Source organism: Hemiscyllium ocellatum, chromosome 9, assembly GCF_020745735.1.
Source record: "Hemiscyllium ocellatum isolate sHemOce1 chromosome 9, sHemOce1.pat.X.cur, whole genome shotgun sequence".
NCBI classification, from domain to species: Eukaryota; Metazoa; Chordata; class Chondrichthyes; order Orectolobiformes; family Hemiscylliidae; genus Hemiscyllium; species Hemiscyllium ocellatum.
In genome coordinates this window covers 86,843,963-86,865,788 of record NC_083409.1, presented here as the reverse complement: position 1 = coordinate 86,865,788, position 21,826 = coordinate 86,843,963, and the positions used below count along the sequence as shown (strand labels likewise).

At 38.9% G+C, this 21,826-nt stretch overlaps 1 protein-coding gene across 8 annotated transcripts in view; it reads left to right on the top strand.

The window, feature by feature from the left end:
• Positions 1–8,129, top strand: part of LOC132818810 (CMP-N-acetylneuraminate-beta-1,4-galactoside alpha-2,3-sialyltransferase-like) — a 598,325-nt gene extending 590,196 nt beyond the window's left edge. For 6 of the 8 annotated variants that reach the window (XM_060829907.1, XM_060829905.1, XM_060829911.1 and 3 more), the window contains one exon: positions 7,539–8,129. In XM_060829907.1, the coding sequence (XP_060685890.1) occupies positions 7,539–7,628 (90 nt within the window). In that variant the 3' untranslated portion in view covers positions 7,629–8,129. Of the gene's footprint in view, positions 1–74; positions 152–7,538 lie in introns of those variants that run through there. The other 2 variants (XM_060829908.1, XM_060829909.1) reach the window with 2 other exon arrangements.
• Positions 8,130–21,826: the final 13,697 nt, after the last annotated feature.

Sequence of the window (21,826 nt, the reverse complement as noted above, 5' to 3'; positions counted from 1 at the left end):
GGAATTGTAGCTTTGGGAATGTCTGTACTCATACCAGGTCATCTACCCTATGCTTTTTAAAGTAATTTTTTCAGTTATCTTCCTAAAAGCAGCTGCTGACCACCTTGATTTGAAAATATATCGCCGTTCTTTCACTGTTGCTGCGTCAAAATCCTGGAATTCCCTCCCTAAGGACATTGTGGGTCTACATACAGCACATGAACTGCAGCAATTCAGGAAGGCAGCTCACTGCCACTTTCTCCAGTGCAACTAGGGACAGGTAATAAAATGCTGATCAGCCAGCAATGTCCACATGCCATGAGTGAATTAAAAATAAAGTTCCAACTCGCTGTTTCTTGAGGAGCCAGTCCTGAATCTACATCAACCAGAAAAAGGATTAAGTGCTGCATTGTTGGCATTAATTTGATCAACACCAACTGTGTAGCTAACTGAGCCAATCAGCTGCCAAAAGAGTTAGAGTAGCTGTGACAACATGCCCTTTCATACACGTCATTTAGTCCAGAGTTATGAATAGTTAGAAACTTTATTATTCTTATGAGTTGTACACAGCTTTGACATAGCAGTCAAATGAATAATCCATTCTTAATCCGAGAGTGTGTTAGATTAACCAGGGACCTTATTTCTTACTGAAGAAAGTAAGATTATTTAGTTTATTTGAACAGCGACAACAATAGAAACAAAAACCTTTTCAACAGAGAAAATCATCCCAAGGCATTTCACAGCAAATCTATCGAATAAAATTTTGTACTGGACCACATGTGATACTAGGCTGTATATCTACAACAACAGTTCAATGAAGGTTTCCATAAACAATCATTGTTTGGAGGGGTCAAAAAATAACACTTCAATTGAAAAGCTCATCAGTATTGTTTGGGAAGATTTATGTCAGTGCCCTATATGAACACAATGCACACTCTTAGCAGTAAGCATGCAACAAAAGCAATTGTGATAAAATATTGCCTTGAACGTTTGATGGATAGTGATGCAGAGATACACGTCCTAACAAGAGGACAGACAGAGAGCGCGGGTTGCCTTATTAGTAAGGAAGTAAATTAAATTGATCGCAAGAATTAATGTAAAGTCTGAAGGCATTGAATCTGTGTGGGTAGAGTTCAAGAACCACAAAGGAGAAAGGTTCCTGATTGGAATTATGTACAGTCCTCCTAGATATAGGCAGGATGTGTGGAAGTAAATAAATCAAGAAATAGAAAAGGCATGTCAGTTAGGCACTATTACAATAACCACGGGGGACTTCAGTGTGCAAGTTGACTAGGGAAACCAGTTGGTAGTGGATCATCGAGAAAAGGAATTTGTGGAATGACAAGATGGTTGTTTGGAACATCTCGTTGTAGAGTCCACTAGGGAACAGGCAATTCTCGATTTGCTGATGTTTACTGAGGCAATCTTGATTAAAGAACTGAAGGTGAAGGAACCCTTTGGAGTCAGTGACCATAGTGTGATAGAATTCATTTTGTAGTTTGAGAGGAGAAAGCTGAAATTAGTTTGAATATTACAATTGAGTAAACGTAACTGCAAAGACATGTGGGAGGAGCTGGCCAGAGTTGATTCGAAGGGGAGCCTTGCAAGGAAGACAGCAGAGCAGCAATGGTAGGAGTTTCTGGGGTAATTCAGGAGACACAGTAGAAATTCATCCTGAGGAAGGAGAAACATACTCAAGGGAGGACTAGGCAACTATGGCTGACAAGAGAAGTCAGGGACAGCATAAAAGGAAAAGCTTACATTGTGGTGAGGATTGGTGGGTAGCCAGAGGATTGGGAAGCCTCTGGAAACCAGCAAAGAGTAATCAAAAAAGCAAAAAAGGCGGGAGAAGGTGAAATATGAGAATCAGCTAGCTAGTACTATATAAGAAGATTGCAAAAGTATTTTTTTAGATTTTAAAAGGTAAGAAAGAGAGAGACAGGAGTGGAAATTGGAACATTGGAAAATGAGGTAAGAGAAATAGCAATGGAGCCAAAGAAATGGCAGAGGAGCTATTTAGGTACTTTGCATCAGTTTTCACAGTGAAAGACGCCATAGAACTTCAGAAGAATTAGGGGTCAGAGGTGAGTGTAATTGCCATTACTAAGGAGAAAGTACTGGGTAACTGGAATGTCTGAAGGTGAATGGCCTAGTTCTGCTCTTACATCTTATGGTCTAAAATGATTGTAGGGCCTCGGGTAGGTCAAATTCTGAACTTGTGAAGTCAGGGTGTTTCAGAAAATTGTGATTGAAAGTTGAGATTTCAGGCTGAACTACAGATCTGATCTTGCAGTTAAGATGCCGACAACTTACCTGGTATGTTTACAGTGATTAACACGGGTGTTTTTAAATCAGAATGATTCCTATGGATGAGTTCTCAACTGCAGTCAGGATCCTTCATTTTTAGAAAAATAAAGCCCATAGAGGTGACTGACTTCAGGCTTTTAGTTATTTCTCGTGGGATTAGATAGGGACTTACAGTCTATGGAAATTTCTTATTTGAACCATCTGGGGTTTCACCAATTAGAACATAGGGCACCGGATTTGAGATTTATTAATACATTCCTCTCCTATGTAAAACATTGTAGGCTTCCTGTGCCTGAGTAGAAAAGTGCCTCTTTAATCACACTTACTCGGACTTAGCTGATTTTAATTTGTCGACCCAATTGGATTGCATCGCGACCCTAGATTAGTTTCACTGTGCTCAAACAATGGCATGAAAACCATTGAATGAATGCTGTCCTTTATTAACAGTTCACTCCTGCATCATTCCCTTGCTTACTATTTTTCTTGAATGTCAACTGCCCCTCAGTATTCAGGACCCAATCTTTGTCATCCTGAAGATATGTATCGCTAATGGCTATCAGATCATTTTGATTTATGTCAATGTGTGTTCCAGTTTTTCTCCTTTATGAATCCTATGCGCATTCAGATAGTCTTTTGTTTTGTCTTGTTTTTAATCTTTATAAAATCTAATCTTGATTGTTAATGTATTAATGGGTTTTCTTTCTCTCTGCCCTTCCCTGCCATTCTCTGACTCCCATTTTTTATATGACTATTTTCATCGCTTACCTTGTGTCTACTGTTTTGATATATCACATCTTGCACATCTTTTCAGTGTTCTTTGTATCAGCCTGCTAAAAGTTTTTCTTTGCTTTGATGGGATAACAGAGCATGTAATATATTTCCATGGGGTTTCTTTGGCTTAATATTCTCAACCTGTTGAAATGTTCCTTACTCTCCAGTTGTATAGCAGTAGGGTAAATGCAAAGGCAAAATATGATGAATGCTGCAAATCTGAAACAAAAACAGAAAATAATAGAAATTCTCAAATGGTCAAGCAGCGTTTATGGGGAGGGAGAGGGAGAGAGAGAGAGGAACAGTTAATGACCGTGACCTTTTGTCAGTTCTGATGAAAGGCTCTTGAAATTAAAACAATTGCTCTTTTTCTGTCCACAAATGCAACCTGCCCTGCTAAATATTCATATTTCTAGTATTTTCACTTTTTATTCTTTATGGAGAATTTCTCTTCACTCTCAGTTGTTGACATTTTCCCCAATATTGCTGGGTAGATTTTCTGAACGTGAAAGCAGATGTATGTTTCTGATAATGCCTTACATATTGTGGTGTTTTAACTTGAATGAAGGAATGGGTTAAAAATAGATAACTTCATACACTGCATATTCTTTTGACCGGGGCCTCTACTGGAAATCAGCATAATTCATGGGTTTGACTTCCCATTGGATGGAGATCACTTTGAAGGAGGCTGCAGAGACAGCTAATAAGACTCAAGTTGCTAATAGGAGCTTGATTCCAGTTGAAGAGGGAGATCTGATCCCAGAAGAAGGGGATTGATCCATAATCAGAGAATGGGGTTGATGCAGGGTCCAGCAGGTTAATCTAATTGCAGGAGCACAAGTAAGCTTTGTGCTGGAGAAGTTCTAATACTTTGGTCTACGGCAGTGCTAGGAGGGCACATTCCTTTTCCTGAAACCGATCTCACTTTGAGTTGTTGGTTTTCCCAAGTCATAGAAAACACTACTACAAGGGTTAAATCTGTAAGAGAAGTTGAATGTAAAACTTCAAGCCTCCTTAGAATATTTAAATTACCAACTCACTTCTTGAGAATGAGTTGATTTGCCCATACCTGTCTCAATCTCTTAAACCTGGAAGTGAACAGGTTAGGTTTGAGAGTTTAAAAGATCATGATGTGAAGATGTCGTTGATGGATTGGGGTGGACAAGGTTAAAAATCACACAACAACAGGTTATGGTCGAACAGGTTTATTTGGAGTACACGCTTTCAGAATGCTGCTTCTTTATCAGGTAGCTAGTGATAAAGGAACAGTGCTCCAAATGCTTGTACTACCAAATAAACCTGTTGTTGTGTGACTTTTAACTTTAAAAGATCATGATATCTCATCTGGAGCCCAGCCATCTGTTTCTTGAAATTTAAATTTCCTTAACTCCACTTGTACACTTTTTTGCATGTGGATCGTGCTTTTCTCGATCCATCTCTTTGATAGTGCATCATTCAAAGCCATTGAAGTATCACAGAACAAGGCTGATTCTGTAGCTGAAACCAGCATAAGATTATAAGTAAAACTAGTCCCAGGCTGTGAACAGGTTCCATTCCTGAGTTCATTCATAATTTATATGCATGTCAGAGCACATGCAGACAATATAAAACAGCCATTCTAAGTGCATGGTATGTTCATATGTTGGACATTTGAAGTTACACTCCTTTATGTGATCACGTTCGTAAGTATGAACATTTATAGTTAAGACAATCATAAATCAAGTACTCACTAGACTTGCAAATTCAAAGTATTCAACTAATATTATTATGTTTCTTCCAATCTTCATGTTTCCCAGTCAACAACTTGAATGATAATTGTATCTTGCATTGGGTTGGCCAGAAAAGTGGGATTCCTTTGGTTTGGCTTATTTGGTTTGAAAATGACATGTCTTGTGATGAAAGATTGGATTATCAGTTATCTAATTCAGATTTGATAGTCCACTTCTTGGAGCAGGCATATACACCAGCTTTTAGGATTCCTTTGATTGTCCAGCCATCTTGGCTGATTGGTGGCATCTGGAATTGAGGAACAGGTTTTCCCCAAGGATTCTTTCCATTTTGCTTATCATGGCTTAGCAAATCCATGCCCTAATTATCATGCGGACAAGCAGGCTATAGAAAGCCTTTAATATTAAACTTCAGCAGAATACTCCTCCACAGTCTGTATTTTCTTCCAGGAAAACTGAGACTCTCCTTTATGGATTTCTTAACAGCTTGGTTTGGTACCATGAGCAACATCCTTCAAACACGACAACAATTTCCATTTTTAACATCATCACTGTCTGAGCTGCTCTGCCGCTGAAACACGCATGCTGCCTTTGTTCCTTTTATTGTAATGCACTGTAGTATGGCCTGCACTCTTCGATAAACTTGAGATCATTTGAAACTCTACTGCTGACAATCTAACTCACAGCAAGTCCTGTTTCACCATCACTCCTAACCTACATTGATTCCTTATTCAGCAACTTCACAATTTTAACATTCTCATTATTTTCAGATTCCTCCACGACTTTACGTTCTGATCTGTGTAAGGGCATTACAATCTAGCAATATTGCACTCTTACAATTCTAAACTCTTGCAATCTCACAGATAGCCATGTCTTCCAGGCGCACTGCTCAGGGATTTCCTGCCTAAACCTTTCCCCGTCTTTCTGCCATTCTTTCAAACACCCCTTAAAACTTTTTGATCAAGCTTGTAGTTGTCTCCCATTATAGTTACTTATGTGATTTGGTGTCAAATTTTATTTGATAATTGCTCCTATGAAGCACTATGTGACTAACCTGTTACTGCTAAAGGTGCTATATAAATGTAAGTTGTTTTGGATTATCATGCAAGTCAAACAATTGCTAGAAATATAGTAGCATTTGAAGATTAGGGAAGAGCATTGCATAAATAGCTAATTTTAAAATATTTAAAATTACTGGAAATCTGATACAAAGATGTAATGATTGCATATGATATTGTGCAATTTTTCAAAAATTTGTTCATGAGAAATGAGCGTTACTGACTAGGCCAGCATTTGTTGCTCACCCCTTATTGCTCTTTAATTGAGTGGCTTGATGGGCAGTTTAAGAATCTTCACATTACTGTGAGTCTAGCGTCACATTAGCCAAAACAGTTGAGAACAGCAGATTTCCTTCCCTAAAGAAGATTAGTCAACCACATGGGTTTTTACAACAATTTACATTGGTTATATGGTCATCATTGGACTCGCTTTTATTTACAGATTTTTAAACATTTACATTAAATTTCACTATCTCTGATGGTGGGATTCGAACCCCTGTCCCTCAAACATTATTGAGGGGCTCTGGATTGTTAAACATAAAACCAAACAACTGAAAATATGAAATAAAAACCGAAATTGCTGGAGAAACTCAGCAGATCTGGCAGCACCTGTGAAGAGTCCAATGGCCTTTCTTCAGTACTGATTGTAGCTGGGAAAATGTTAGTTTATATGCTGAAAGTGGGGTGAGGGTAGGAGAGGAGTGTATAACAGGTGGTCAGATAGAGAGAAACCGAGAACGGAATGGGTAAAGGTCAGCCTGGCAAAATCAAAAGCTGCTAATGGGGACCATTAGTAGCTGATAGTGGATTAGGTGTGGGAGCAGCCCATGTGATGACAAGGCCTGGTGTGTGTGGGTTTGGGTAGGGACATGGAAGAAGGTGCTTAGGCCCTGAATTCTTAAGTGTGATATTGAGTCCTGAAGACTGCAAGGTCCTCAAGAACTGCTCTGAGAGAACTTGGAAGAACCGAGTCTCTTTTTCTGCTTAGGGACTGTGCAGCCTTCAGGACTCAATATCAAGATCAGTCATTTTTGGGTCTGAGCACCTTCTTCCATGCCCTTAACCCTATCTCCCCACATACCTGGTCACCACAAGGGCTGCTACCCAACCAACCCATTTTCAGCTATTAATGGTCCCGATTAGCAGCCATTGATTTTACCAGGCTGACTGTTTAAATCTGTTTAAATGCTGTTCCTCTGTATAGTCTCTATGTCCACCTATTGTTTACTCCATCTCCCACAGTATCTTCAGCATATATACCAATCTTCTTTCCAGCTGCAATCAGTTCTGAAGAAGGGACACTGGACCTGAAGCGTTAACTTTGATTTTTGTCCACAGATGCTGCCAGACCTGTTGAGTTTTTCCAGCAGTTTCTGGTTTTGACTCTGGATTACAGGTTATTGACATTTGCATTGCACCACAGATCCTCTAAATTCTTCACTAATACTTGTTAGGTTAAATGTAATTAAGTCCTGCTAAATGTACCGCAAAGCATTTAATTTTAGTCTGTTCATTGGCAGTCTAAAAAAAATTTACTTTTTAAAGTCATTAAGTAAAGGAGCTTTAGGTTGAAGTTTTACTTTCATATTTATATGTTTATCAGAATGTCACCATTCGCAATAAGAAACATGTCAGAAATCTGTGTTAGTTCCCCTAAAATATTAACTATTGATGTTTTCTGTTAATTTCATTTCAGTCGTGGACTCATAATATTGGAAAAGAGAAAGAATTCCTTAGGAAATTGGTGAAAGGGCAAGTGATTACAGATTTGACAGCTGGGATTTGATGCAGTTTTACTCCAGTCGCAAAATAAAATTGGAGAAAAGAAAAGCACAAAAGCGAATGAAGAGGAGGTGCTTGTGGAATCTGAAAACCTCAGAAGAGGATACAGTTGTACCACACTACCAGAAGACTGCACATCTCTGAATAAAAGCATTCATTTGTCATCTTGCATCAACTTTATATTGAAGGGGGATTTTTGTGCAGTTACACTTCATTGCTCAGCTTTAGTGTGCAATGAGAAAAGAAAGACACTAATAGACGTGCCATAATTACCTCTGGAGAAAGAAGTGCAACAGGATTGTTGAGGTATTTCTCTTTTATAGCTTGAATGTAAAGACTTCCATGAGCTGTGTGAACAAACAGTTTTACATTGTGTTTTCTTTTAGTTTATTATTTCCTCTCTCTATCCTGAAATTCATGAGACTGGCTGTTCCGTCCCAGACTTGTCCATTGTTGCTGCTATTCCTTTTTGGGATAGAGGATTTTTTTTTAAACAAATTGTTCTTCAAGATAAAGTTTATCCATACAGAACAGAAGCTGTGATAGAGGTTAAGTATGGTCAACCTTGTTTGATTTTAAGAGCAGAAAATCATGTATTACTAGAAATATTTTGTTGTGTCAGTGCTGGCAAGTGCTGCTCTCACTAGTGTGTGCAATGATCAGAAGAAAGTGCTCTTTCGAATGGCTTTAGTAACTGGAACTCAAACTTGAAACATAATTAAACCATCGTCAAGTATGCATACTTCTAAGTTTGGATAACTGCTTAAAAAGCATTTTTTAATATCAATGCAAGGATCATGTCAGAACAAAAGACAATTCATGCAGAGAACTGTTTCATGTGCTTGTATTGTGCCACAGTATTATTGATTTGAATTGCAGTGTTTCTGGCTCATGCCATACCATGGTACAGTCCCAGCTTTCATGACTTTTGAAGAACATTTCTCAGCTGAATCCACATTTCTTGCAGGACTAGCAAGTAAACTACACGAGGTGGCGTTATCTCCCTGCTATTCAACAAACTTTGGCCAGGTGTTACCTTCGCCTCTTTCTTTTTGGCAGAATGTGACGGTTTTTAATATTCCAGTAGTACTTAGTAACTATGTTTCTTTTAAATTTTTTTTTCTTTATTGTTCATAGAGTGAATCTTATTGGTGCAGAATAGATAGCTCTGAGAAACTGAAAAAAGAACATTCATTGTTTGTTCTGATACAGTACTAATATAACCTTTTTAGAACTGTCCTGTTAAATACATTAGAGGTTCATGTTGCCAGCTCGTCTGTTTGAAATGCCAGGCTTGATATGTAATTGATATGCCCTCACTGGGGATTCGAGTGGAAAGTAACTTGGTTTGTTTAGAAAAACGCTTTCCCTCCAGCCACTTAAACGTATATTTCTTCTTTCAATTTCCATTTGTCTCCTTTATTCCTTTCACTATCAGTTACATATGATGCATCATCTCTTAACTGGACAGGTCTCAAACACACAACTGCCCCCATCCTTCTGTAATAACATGTAACAAATTATCAGAGAGGACATGGTTTAACGTCTATTAATGCATAAATATCAAGTTTCCATATTAAGTGTGTCAACCAGATTTTGGAATTTGTCAGCCCTGAAATTCTAACTCAGGAAAAAATTCTACTTAATCCCATTCTTAAATATAATGGAGGAAAATATTTGCAGATTTCAGTGCAGCCAATTAAATTAGAATCAAAGGTTACTTATTTGATCAAATGGAAATAAGACAATAATTGAAAAGATGGCTGAATCCATTAGTATTACTCAGTGCTCAGGCAAATAGTAGATATAATATCTTCCATTGCTACTCATTGCCACAAGAGTTTTGAGGCATTTGGAAATTTCTCAACAAAGGCTGTACAAATCCGGCCCTTCTACCAACTTCAAGATGCCCTTTCAAATATGATTGAATCTCTAATTGTAACAACTCTGGAAAAGAAATCTAATGTAACAATTATAAAAGGTGTAACCTCTCTCTCTGCCTTAATAGATAATGTGAGGTCCGAAATGGAAGCACCAGGGCAATAAACTTCTCATGAACTCAGTGTTTCAAAACCAGCAGAGCCATTTGGCCCTGATTTCTTAAGTGTATTCTGAATAATGAGAAAAATAATTTTGCAATTTAGTTTTTTTCACTAAGATTTGAATCATGTTTCCAGATTAGTTATTCCGAATATCATTTGCTGCGTATTACGTTGTTCTGGTTGAGTTATTTTTTTTCTCAATTCCTGGGTATTCATTGGATCTATACTGCCCAATTATTTGTTGCCAGCAAGCTTCATCAATTCATAGAAATCTCCAAATTTGAAAGAACTGCTGGTAACTAACCAAAGGTCAGCTGAAACTGGACAGCTTTCTATTTATGTGACCAGTTTTCTCCTGGGTTTCACTATAACTCTTCATGAGTCCAAACTTAGTGACAAACTCTACTGAAGGGGGTGGATGGTGGCTCAATGGTTAGCACTGCTGCCTCACAGAGCCAGGGACCCGAGTTCGATTCCAGCCTTGGGTGACTACGGAGTTTGCACAATCTCCCCGTGCCTGTGTGGGTTTCCTCTGGGTGATCCAGTTTCCTCCCACAATCCCAAAGATGTGCAGGTCAGGTGAATTGGCCATGCTAAATTGCCCTTGGTTTAGTACATTAGTCAGAGGTAAATATAGGCTAGGGGAATGGTCTGGGTGGGTTACTGTTCGGAGGGTCACTGTGGACTTGTTGGGCTGAAGGGCCTGTTTCCATACTGTAAGGAATCTCATCAAATGAAAGTGAGGATAAAGTAAAGCAATATATTATTAACTTATGTGCTCAAAATATTAACAGGACTAAATGTGAGAACAGAATCAGCTAAAAATCATAATTATATGTTAATAATATTTTTATGTTTCAAAATTATCATGACTTTTAGCTTCTGCAGTTGAGACTAATGGAGAATTGAAATAGCTTTAATATTCATTTATGCCTTCAAAGGATCCTGCTAACAGTTAAACCTAGACCCTACGGGCTTGACCATTACAGAATTATTTTAAAAGAGTACTCAAACTGTTAATACTGTTAAGATGTTATTGGCATTGAAGGTGAACTGTTACAGATTTACTTGACCAGTGTTTATATAATGTCCCCTTGGCCTCAGTTCCATTATTGTTTCAGGTCTGGGGGTCAGTTAGCTCAGTTGACTGGATGGCTGGCCTGTGATGTAGAGTGGTGCCAATAGTGTGGCTTCACGCACTGGCTGAGGTTACCTCGAAGGATTCTCCTCTTAACCTCTCCTGTTGCCTGATGCATGGTAACCCTTGGGTTAAATCATCAATAGTCATCTCTCTCTAATGAGAGCGTAGCCCTATCCAGCGAGTTCACCTTTGCTTCAGGTATAAATGTGGTTTTGCTGGTACCAGACTGCAGATAATTCCATATTTTCCAGGAAGAAATGCCCAGATATTCAGGCAGTGTACTGTGAAAACCTGGCTCAACTTCATACACTATGCCTCTTATTTATAGAACAAGCATGAGTTTGACAACCAGCCTTTTCAAATTTGTCATTCCATATTCTCTTTGCATTGGTGTCAATTGATACAATGTCACATCAATTAAATCATAAAAAATAGGAGCAGCAATAGGCCATTCAGCCCATCAAGCCTGGTTTACCATTCAGTAAGATCATAGCTGATCTGCTTTCTTGCCTTAACTCCATTTTTCTGTCCCCCATAACCTTTGACTCTCTTATCAATCAATATCTGTTCAACTCAGCCTGGGATATATTCAATGACCCAGGCTTCCTTGCTATGTAAAGAAAATTCCAACAACTAGCAATCATCTGAGAGAAGGAATCTTGGTCATCTCCCCTTATCTTGAGACTCTGCTCCCTTGTTCTAAATGTCCCTACAAGAGGACACATACTGCCAGTATCTACCCTGTCAAGCTCCCTCAGGTTCTTACTTTTTTTTAAATTCCAATGAGTGTAGGCTCAACTCCATCAATCCAGCAATCAGCCTAGTGAATCTCCTCTGAACTGCTTCCAGTACATGTATATCCCTGCTTAAGTAAAAGACTAAAGTTGTACACTGTGTATTCCGGATGTGGTTTCACCAGTGATCTGTATGATTGAAGCAAAGCTTTATTTTTATACTTGTCTTTCTTGGTACAAATGCCAGCGTTCTATTTACCTGCCTATTCATGTTCAAGGATACCCAGATCCCTATGTACTATAATATTCTGCTTTCACTCTAGATTTAAATAATATTCTGCTTCATTGGCAATATAGGACACCATGTGTCATTCAAAGTTTGTGAGAAGATTTGTAGCTCGGGTGCTCGTTGTTCTGGTTGTGTTCGCCGAGCTGGGAATTTGTGTTGAAGATGTTTCGTCCCCTGTCTAGGTAACAGGAGCTCCCAAGCACTGATAATGTCACCTAGGCAGGTGTCATTCTTACATCATACTTCTGAGGGAAGTGTCACTTGACCCGAAACATTAACTCCAATTTCTCTCCACAGATGCTGCCAGATCTGCTGAGTTTTTCCAGCAATTTCTGTTTTTGCTTACTTCATACTAGATTTATTTACTGTCTGCACTATGACAAATTCTGACAAATCATTATCTAGTGTCCTGTAAGTCGTCTTTATACTATTTTGAGTAAAACAAAGCATGTATAAAAAATTTGAGAACCACCCCTGAAGAGGCTTAAAAATTGCAATGAAAATGTATTATTTTAAAATAACTTTGCTGGGGCTGATAATGAATTTCAGTCACTGCATCGAACAACCACCTCAACTGCCCATTGCCTGGACTAGTTTGGTAATTAATCTTGACCAGGCTCAGGAGCAAGTTAACAAGGAGGTCTTCCACCTTGTCTGCACCCCTCCTTCTCAGATAGCCAAAGATCAGGAGCATGGATGGACCGATACGGCAACAAAACTTGAGGCACACCTCATTCAAGGAGTGAAATAGGTTGTGATGTTGCAGCTCAGATTCCTCAAGCTGCAAGAAATGCAAGTGGCCTGAGAGCCCATGAACCATCTTAATTTTTGTTTCACAGGAGTGCTGCATGCAACATCATCTATGCAAATTGCCCATTAGTAAAATGAATCTCCCTTTGGGTGCTCCAAATTTTTCCAAGTGGCAAATGGAGCATCTTTGTATGCCCAGATAGTTCACAAGGACAGGAAGGGAAGGGTATACTGGAGCATACTAAGAATTCCATGGCCATGTGAAATCATATCCAAATCTGCACTCAAATCTGCTACTTAATCAATCCATGCCCTTGGCTTATATATCCTTAATAATATAATTCGTGTTTTTCTATTATTTCTTCTAAAGCGAACAATCTCACATTTTCCTCCATTCTATCAAAATTTTGCTGATTCATTTAACCAATTTATACCCTTTGCAATCTCTTTGTGTCTTCCTTTCAACTTGCTTTTCTACCTATCTTTGTATCATCAGCAAATGTGACTGCAATATAAGTCATTGATGTTGATGGTAAATATTTGATGCCTCAGAATGATTCCTCAAACACCCACTGGTTGCAATTAGTCAACATGGAAATGATTTACTTATTTCTAACTCTATATTCTGTAATCCATTAGTTAGCTGACCCTCTATCTAATAAATTCTATATGCTAATGTATTACCCCCTGCGCTATGACTCTTATCATGTACAGTAAGTTGGTAATTAAGAAATGCCTTTTGAAAATCCAAATACACATTATCTACTGGTTCTATTTTATCCATCCTGCTTGTTATTTCCTCAAATAACTCTAATAAATTTGTCAAACATGATTTCACTTTCACAAAGCTATGTTGATTCTGTCTAACTGTATTATAACTTTCTAAATGTACTGCTATTCACATCTTAATAATGAATTGTAGCATTTTTCCATTGACAGATGTTGAACTAACTGGCTTATAGTTACCCAATTCCTGTCTACTTGCTTTCTTGAATAATGATGTTGCATTTACGGATTTTCAATCACTGGGATCTTTATGGAATTTTGGAAGATTAAGGCCAATGCATTGACTGTCTGCAGGCACTTAAATGGGTGGCCAAGAGATTTGGGGTACTTGTTTCTCTTTAACCCCTTAGTTTTTGTACTACTTTTTCTTCAATGAACATGATTGCTTTAAATTCTTCTCTCCTTTTTGCCTTATATTTGTCTAGTGTTCTTGCGATGCTTTATATGCCTTCCCATGTTTAAAAAATTTAAAATTCTGCCTTTTCCTGGTTTTCCCCATTAGCGTAAATTGAGGTTTGGTTAACACATAGAAGTCACAAAGCCAAGTTAATGGATCGTTTTCAGGTTGGAAAGAAGCAAATAGTGATGTGCCACAAGGATCAGTCCTATTATTTGTTATCTGTATTTGTAAAGATTTGGAGGAAGGAGAAGAATGTAATGTATCTAAATTTTCTGACAGTACAAATTAGATGAAAAGAACGTTCAATGAGGATACAAAGAATCTGCAAGAGGATAAGTGAGGTTCAGTGAGTGAACAAAAGTTTGGCAGATAAAATTTAACAGAGGAAATAGTGAGGTAATACAATCTGATAAAATCAAAAAGCAGACTATAATTTAAATGGTAAGACATTCCAATAAAACACAGCACAGAGGGATATGAGTGATTTTAGGCATGAAGCACAAAAATTATGATGCAGATGCAGCAAGTAACTAAGAAAACAAATGGAATTGTTGCCTTCATAGCTGGGGGTTGGAGTTTGAAAATAGAGAAATACTGTTACAATCATGCGAGGTATTGATTAGACCGTACCTGAAGTACTGTATACTTTTTAGATTTTCTAAGAAAGGATATACTAGCATTGAAGGTAGTTCATAAGGGATTCATGAGGCTAATTCCTGGGATGAAGGGATTGATGTATCAGGAACAGTCAACAGATGAGATATTATTAATTCGAGTTTAGTAGAATGAGTAGTGATTTTATTCAAAGAGATTCTGAGTAGGATTAGCAAGGTAGATATTAAAAAGATTGTTTCCACTATTGGGGAAATCTCAAACCTGATGACGTAGTTACAAAATGAAAGGACATTCATCTGAAACGGAGATGTGAGGAAATTTCTTCTCCTAGAGGATATGACTGGCTGGAAATGGCTTACCTAAAGGGTTGTGGAGGCTAGGTCACTGGAAGTATTTAAAGAAGGGGTAGTTTAATTTTTGAAATATCAGGGAATTGAGAGCTATGATGAGTTGGCTCAGAAGAGGAGTTGGAGCCTGGAACAGATTGGCCATGGCGCTGTTGAATGGCAGGGCATGCTTAAAGGGTCAAATAGCCTAATTCTACTGCTGTAGCTTATGTTTTTGTCTTGTATTGAATCTTGTCATTTCAGAGAGGTGTACTGTTTAACACTCCCAACTCCTGCTATTTATTCTCAATTCATGGAATCTTTTCACTTTGACAGCTCATTGTGAAATGTGTTATTCCTCTTGTCCTATGCTGAATTGGGATAATGCTGCATTCCTCAAGCCGTAATACATATAGCTTATCAACATATTCCTGTATCAATGTCTCACTGGCTTACAAATAAGTAGTTTACTTGTAATCCCCCTTGTACAGGGTCTATTTTACATCATCAAGAGGTGACTTGAGAAGGACCTAAAATAAGCTTGAGAAATGGGAAAAATGGTGAGGCAAGAACTGAAGACATAAAACTGATGATGATTGATAAAGGCGAGATGATACTTTAAAACTTAGAAAAGTAAATACTTGAAAACTGGAACAGAATTCTCTAGTTTTTGATTGAACTTGAGAAATATACTATACCAGTGAAAGGGTTAAATACAACATATGATGCAGCTGTTTTTAAGTAGCTGGTGTTTCATTCTTTCATAGGATGTAGGTCTTGTTGACGAGGTCAGCATTTGTTGCCTGCCTTAAGTGCCTTTTAACTGAGTGCCTTGATTGGCCAATTCTGAGGACAGTTGAGAGTCAACCACATTGCTATCGGTGTAAGATCATGTTTAGGGCCAGTCCAGGTAAGGATGGCAGATTTTTTTAAGAGACATGAATGAACCAGATGGATTTTTGTGACAATTGATGATACTTGCATGGTCGTTACTATGTTCCAGATTTTTTTTTATTAGTTATATTTAACTTCCACCATAAATCTTCTGCAAAACATTAGTCTGAGTCTCTTGATTTCTTGTCCAGTAATATTATCACAGTTTCATTATTTTCACCCATTGCCTGCCCCAACCCAAAACAAACTGCACTGGTCCAGATCTTTTGGTTTTCAGATAAATGGAGACAAGGCCATACTCTGGAAGGCGCTGTATGGGACCCCTCGAAACACCTGTGCATTAACTCTATGGGAATTGTGGGAAGCTTGAACATTCAATGGACAATTCCTGGGATCCTATGAAAAGTTTTCAACTTTGAGCTAGTGTTAGAGACTTTGGTCATTTAATCCTAAATGCCTGGATACTTCCCCAAGAAATGTTAGATCGAACTGATTTAATTGGCGGGTAACTCCACAACTGCTTTGCTCCTGGCCCATCAACTCTATCTCCTGAAAAGCCTCTGACTCACTCCTGACCTGACCTGACTAAACACCATCACCCAATTGTTGCTTTTATTCTCCTCACACACAGTCACACCCACCTACCTTCCTAACCACCCATCTTACCTACCTATTACCCTGACTGCCTACCACCCTGGCCATCTGCCATCTTACCCATTGGCTTCATCATTCCTACCCACTTGAGCAATCCCTTTGCCTACCCTACCCAGTTAACCACACCTTACCCATCCTCTTCCCCTACACAATTGCCTTATTTACCTTCATCGTCCCCTACTCCCATTATTTATTTCATTGTTGAGACATTTAAACCCTTTAACCACAGGGGCATTATTACTGCAAGAAGGGGGTGTGATTTCCTCACAGTTTCTTTGCTGTGCTCCAAAATTTAGTGCACTGAATCAGTTCTGAAAGATCTTCTATTGAAACATTACTCAGGAAAGTCAGAAGAAGGTAAGTTTTTCTTTGTCTGATGAAGTTTGGAAATTACATTTCTGATCCTGATCAGAAAATCTGGGCCATGTTTCTGTTGCTTTTTTGTTTGCTGTGATCTTCTGTGGAGTTCCCAAACCTAGGGTTGTTTAAAGTTTATTTGCTCTGTTGTGCTGCAGTGAATGGAAATTACCTATATTTTTGACTGCTGCAACCATGTACAATCAAACATTGCAATTTCAGTTTCCAAATCGCAACTTTGTTTGAATAAAGGTGGAAGTAGTTCTCTCAATTACTGCATTAATGCTTGCAACTGTTAATTTAAATATTTTGAAGTTATATTCTGAAACTGATTTTGAAGAATCACTGTTCTACATGGCAGGCAAAGATTCCATCCATCAATCTCCATTTTTTAATCAAAGATTTGTTGTAAGTTTTTTTTAAATTGTTTTATGGGATTTGGATATTGCTGGCAAGGCCAACTATTATTGCCCAGATAATCATATCTCACAGAAAGATATTGCAGTTGGCATATCTGGTTTAGTGCTAATGAATCTAAAGTACTTGGCCACACAGGGACTTCATAGTTCCAAACCCAACAACAACAACGTATTCTGCATAAATCATTTTATTCATTTTTAGAGAAGGAATTACTTTGCATGTGAACTAACATAGAGAGCTTTGACTTATTGTTCCTCTCCCTGTCAATAAATGATCTTACTGACTCCGCTGCAGTTCACATGGTGAAAGCAGAAAGTCAACTGTAATGAATAAGAATTTACAACTGGATAACATTTGGCAGAAAGCTGATCATTTCCTAGCCTCATAGCTAATCCTTATTGATTTTATGGCTTTTTAACCAAGACAAAAAGACTGACATCAACCATGTAGGTCATGTGGCATTGGTGATTTAAACTTGTTTCATTTGAGCCTCTCCATGGGTTCCTAGCCTACCAGCCATTCCATGTTGTATTTAAATGAAGGAAATATTCAATCTCTATAGCAATTTTACTTCAGTACAAAAAGCCATCTAGATGGCCCTTTGAAATGGAAATTGCAATTTAACATTCATTCACGTTATAGATTACTGTTTTGGCTCCAAAATTACAACTGGGAACATTGCCCCACAACAATTAAACTATTCCTATACATTGGACCTCTGATTATTTTTTGTGGTTTACCCCTTGACGTCCACCAGTTTTTTTGTTGTCTGCAGTCAGTGTTCTTTCTTAAAGCGTTCTGTCAATTTTACTTTGATCTAGTTTCAGAAAATGTGAATGAGTTGCCCAGGATAGACAAATTTATCCTTCAAACTAGCTTACTGGAACTGTGTGCCTTATCCAATGACATAGCAGATATCACAATCGTAGCGGAATGAGAGCTTGAATCACTGTGAATCATCCTGTGGTTCATATTTTGATATTACGTTTCACAGCCACGTATTAACCCGATTAACCCGATTTTAGTGTGGCAGTTATGAAGGCGATAGCCCTATGTCTCACCTCATTTTGGGAAAAGCTATGAAATTAAGCAAGCAGCCACTTAACTGGGAAAGGGCGAACCTTCCCCTGATCAAAGAATCACATCTCCTGACAGCTGTTGGTAAATTGACGGCTGACAATTGTGCATTGTTCAGCACTCTAACCCAGAAAGTAATGGCTGTTGCCAATAATACGCTCACCCAAAGGATCCAGGCCTTCTGATCACAAGTCATTGAATGCAGTGAGCTGCCTCTATAGGTCTGTTCTGTGTTCACTGCCTGGGCGGTTGAATAAGGAGTATACATTTACTAGTATTTCTGCATTGGTTAGCTGGGTGATCAGGGGTTCAATGTGTGCCTTCCCTATACCTCCCTCCAACTCGCCACTGAATTGTTGTTCTTGTCTTCTATTTCAGCGGCAATGGATCAGACCAATGACTATTTGATCCCTTTTCCGAGGTGGTATTGTTTTATTATGTTAACATGACATAACCTTTACATTTTCTCTGATCTGGGGTCTCAACCACTTCCTCAAGGTTCCTCACTACTCTATATAGGCTGCTGAACCAGAATCTTAAAGAACCACGTTGGAAGAAGCCCGAGTCTCCCGAGAGCAAGGTTCATCCCTGATATGTTTATATCATTGGTGTTTGGGAGATCTTCAAGTGTTTTTGGGCCACTTGAGAGTCATGAGAGTCACTCAGAACTCAGCTGTGTAGTCTAACATGGAGACTTCTTCCTTCATTCTAAAAACTTCTCCTTAAGTAGTTTCAGATTCCCTCATACTGGGTGCCGGCAATTAATTCAATCTAATTCAAATAGAGTAAAATTGATTACCTCACTGGATGAGTTCCTGGTGACATGCAGAAAATGTAGTCTTTTATTCCAGTCATGGGGTGCTCATGGCAGTATGTCCTGAACATTGTTTTTACGGTCTGGTGGTACCCTTCTAGAGCCTCTTGTGACTGTGGGTGATATGCTAGACTTCCACTAAGCCGTAGTACAGTTACCCATAAGTTTATGGGATACTTTGGACATGAAAATGGAAGGTCCACAACTAGCACAGCTGTGTTATCTACAGAGATTTGGTCCTAACACGCTATCAAAAATAGTCAGTTAGATTCCAAGTCTAGTGTTTGTCAAGGGCCTTAACAGGGCAACAGTAGTCCAGCTGCTCTGATTCATTGGAACTTTTATAACATATTTTGTGGTGTGTTAGAAAATAATGTTTTTTTCTTTTAAAAACTGTTCTTTAAAATAGTAGAGACATGGTTTTAATTTGAATTCTTTCAAAAGCTTTTGTTTATTAGTTATAAAAATATTGGAGATGTAAGAGAAAGGTTCTATGAGTGAGTTAGGCAGATGGACTTTTGATGAAACTTCCAATACTTACATCCAGAGGTGGTCTGAAATAATGCTAAAAGTAAATTATAATTATGGCAGCAAGACTTGACGCCAAGCTGACTAATTACCAGCAGATTCTTACGCTACTAAAGTAAAGTTTCCTTTGAATGTGAACTTTGTTTGCCTCATTTGTTGCCTCTCCTACCTTGCAGACTACTGTATTGTCACACAACTGACTTGGACCTTGTCAAGCTGATGTTGATATTTGATGCAGAATATACTCTTGCTCTGTGGAATAAACTGAAGAAATTTGCATTTTTAAAATTCATTCACGGGATGTGGGCATCGATGGCTGGACCGTATTTATTGTCCATCCGTATTTGCCACAATGGGCAGTTAACCATTAACCACATTGATCTGGATCTGGAGGCACATGTAAGCCAGACTGGGTACAGTCAGTAGATTTCCTTCCCTAAAAACCCTAAACGACATTTGTGAACCAGATGGGTTTTTCTAGCAATCAGTAATCGTTTTATGCTCTTAAATTCTTTATTCTAGATTTTTTATTGAAATTTATTTCACCATCTGTGATGTCAAGATTTGAACCCAGGTCCCAAGAACAATACCTGGATCTATAGATTCATTGTCTAGCAATAATACCATGAAGCCATTGTCTCTCCTAGTTACATTCTGACCTTGAGAGGTTAGTATTTGATCCCTTCAATCTTCACATCCTTTTCAGGACTCAGCTCATGGCCTTCAGTGGTGAAGAAAGGGCAAAGGATCAAATATCCCTGATAAAGAAATATCCCTTCACGGTGGCAAGTAATGTATAACCACATTTGACTCAGTCATCTCATATGCAAAGTGCTGGATGGAAAAGGTGGACAGTTGCAGGTTCATGTGAAGACCGCCAAAAGTGCAAAATCTACAGGGTTTGTGGGAAGAGCTGCCAGGAAGGGCACATGGATGCTTGGGGGGCTGACTGAAACATAGAGGCAGAGGCAGCAAGCTACTGGCTGAGGGATATCCCCAATCAACTTCTATCATAGTGGAATTCAGAAGCATAATGGAGAAGAAAATGGCTGCAACCACAATTGGAATGAGCACAGTGAGCAAAACAGAATGTGAGAGAAGGGGCTGCAGTACCTACCAATGTTAGACCTTTTAAAGTGAAAGAACACTACATAATGACTCATGCACTGTACAGGACACAGACAATAGACAATAGGTGCAGGAGTAGGCCATTCTGCCCTTTGAGCCAGCACCACCATTCACTATGATCATGGCTGTTCCTGCCTTATCCCCATAACCCTTGATTCCACTATCCTTAAGAGCTCTATTCAACTCTTTCTTGAAAGTATCCAGAGACTTGGCCTCCACAGCCTTCTGGGGCAGAGCATTCCACACACCCACTACTCTCTGGGTGAAGAAGTTTCTCCTCAACTCTGTTCTAAATGCCCACCCCTTATTTTTAAACAGACCAGAAGTAAGATCAAAGCAGTGCTATTTATAAAGAAGTATAAAGTAATTCACAGTATTTTGTCACCTATACTTCTAAGTGTTCTAAATAAGTTTCCTTCTTTCACTCACTCCTACTACATCATAGTGTTCTCTGTCATTCTGCAGGTAGAGGGAGCTTGTTAACCATGGAAATTTGGTCAGAGACCCCAGGGGCTTTTGTGTCTGGTGGCACAAGACATGCCTAGGGTAGTTCATGAGAGAGAGGCAGGCAGAGTGATGGCAGCCCTGCATCACCCTTTCTCGAGAGTCCTGAGTGGAGACTTTGTGAATGCTGCATTTAGTTCCTGTTGCAACTGAATCTCTCATCACATTGCCTTGTGTGAGAAAAGGCACCTATTTCACATACCAGGTTCTCCATCTCCTTGCCCCAAGCCTTCAACCCTGAGGACCAGTAGCTCGGGGGATGAGATGCAGATATGCCAGCTCTCCAGCAGACCCAGAGGGTGTTGGAACCGACTCTCCTTGGCACCTGTTAACCTGTCAGTGGAAGCAATGCTCTCCTCCTCAAATGTTAAGGAGCTGATTTCTGAGAGGGCCGGTCATTTCTCTGCAGTGCTGGTGAATATGCTGCATTACTCGCAAGACAAAAGAAAGAGAAGGCATTACGGCCAGGTGTTAGAAGTGATATGTAATTAATGAGACTGATAGCACGGTTACAATGAGAACTGCACAGTAGTCAAAACAGGTACTTATTCAGTTGGTAGCACGTGGATGTCTTGACATCCCTGTAGAAGAAGTCCCAGTAGTCTGCGAGAGCCAAGATTCTTTCCCTATAGGATGAAGAGCCAGATGTCTGACACCTCTTCTCCTATACAAGCTGTCTCTGTGTAGTTATGATTTGACTCCTCCTGTTATGAGTGAAAGGGAAGATTAAATGAAATGTAAGT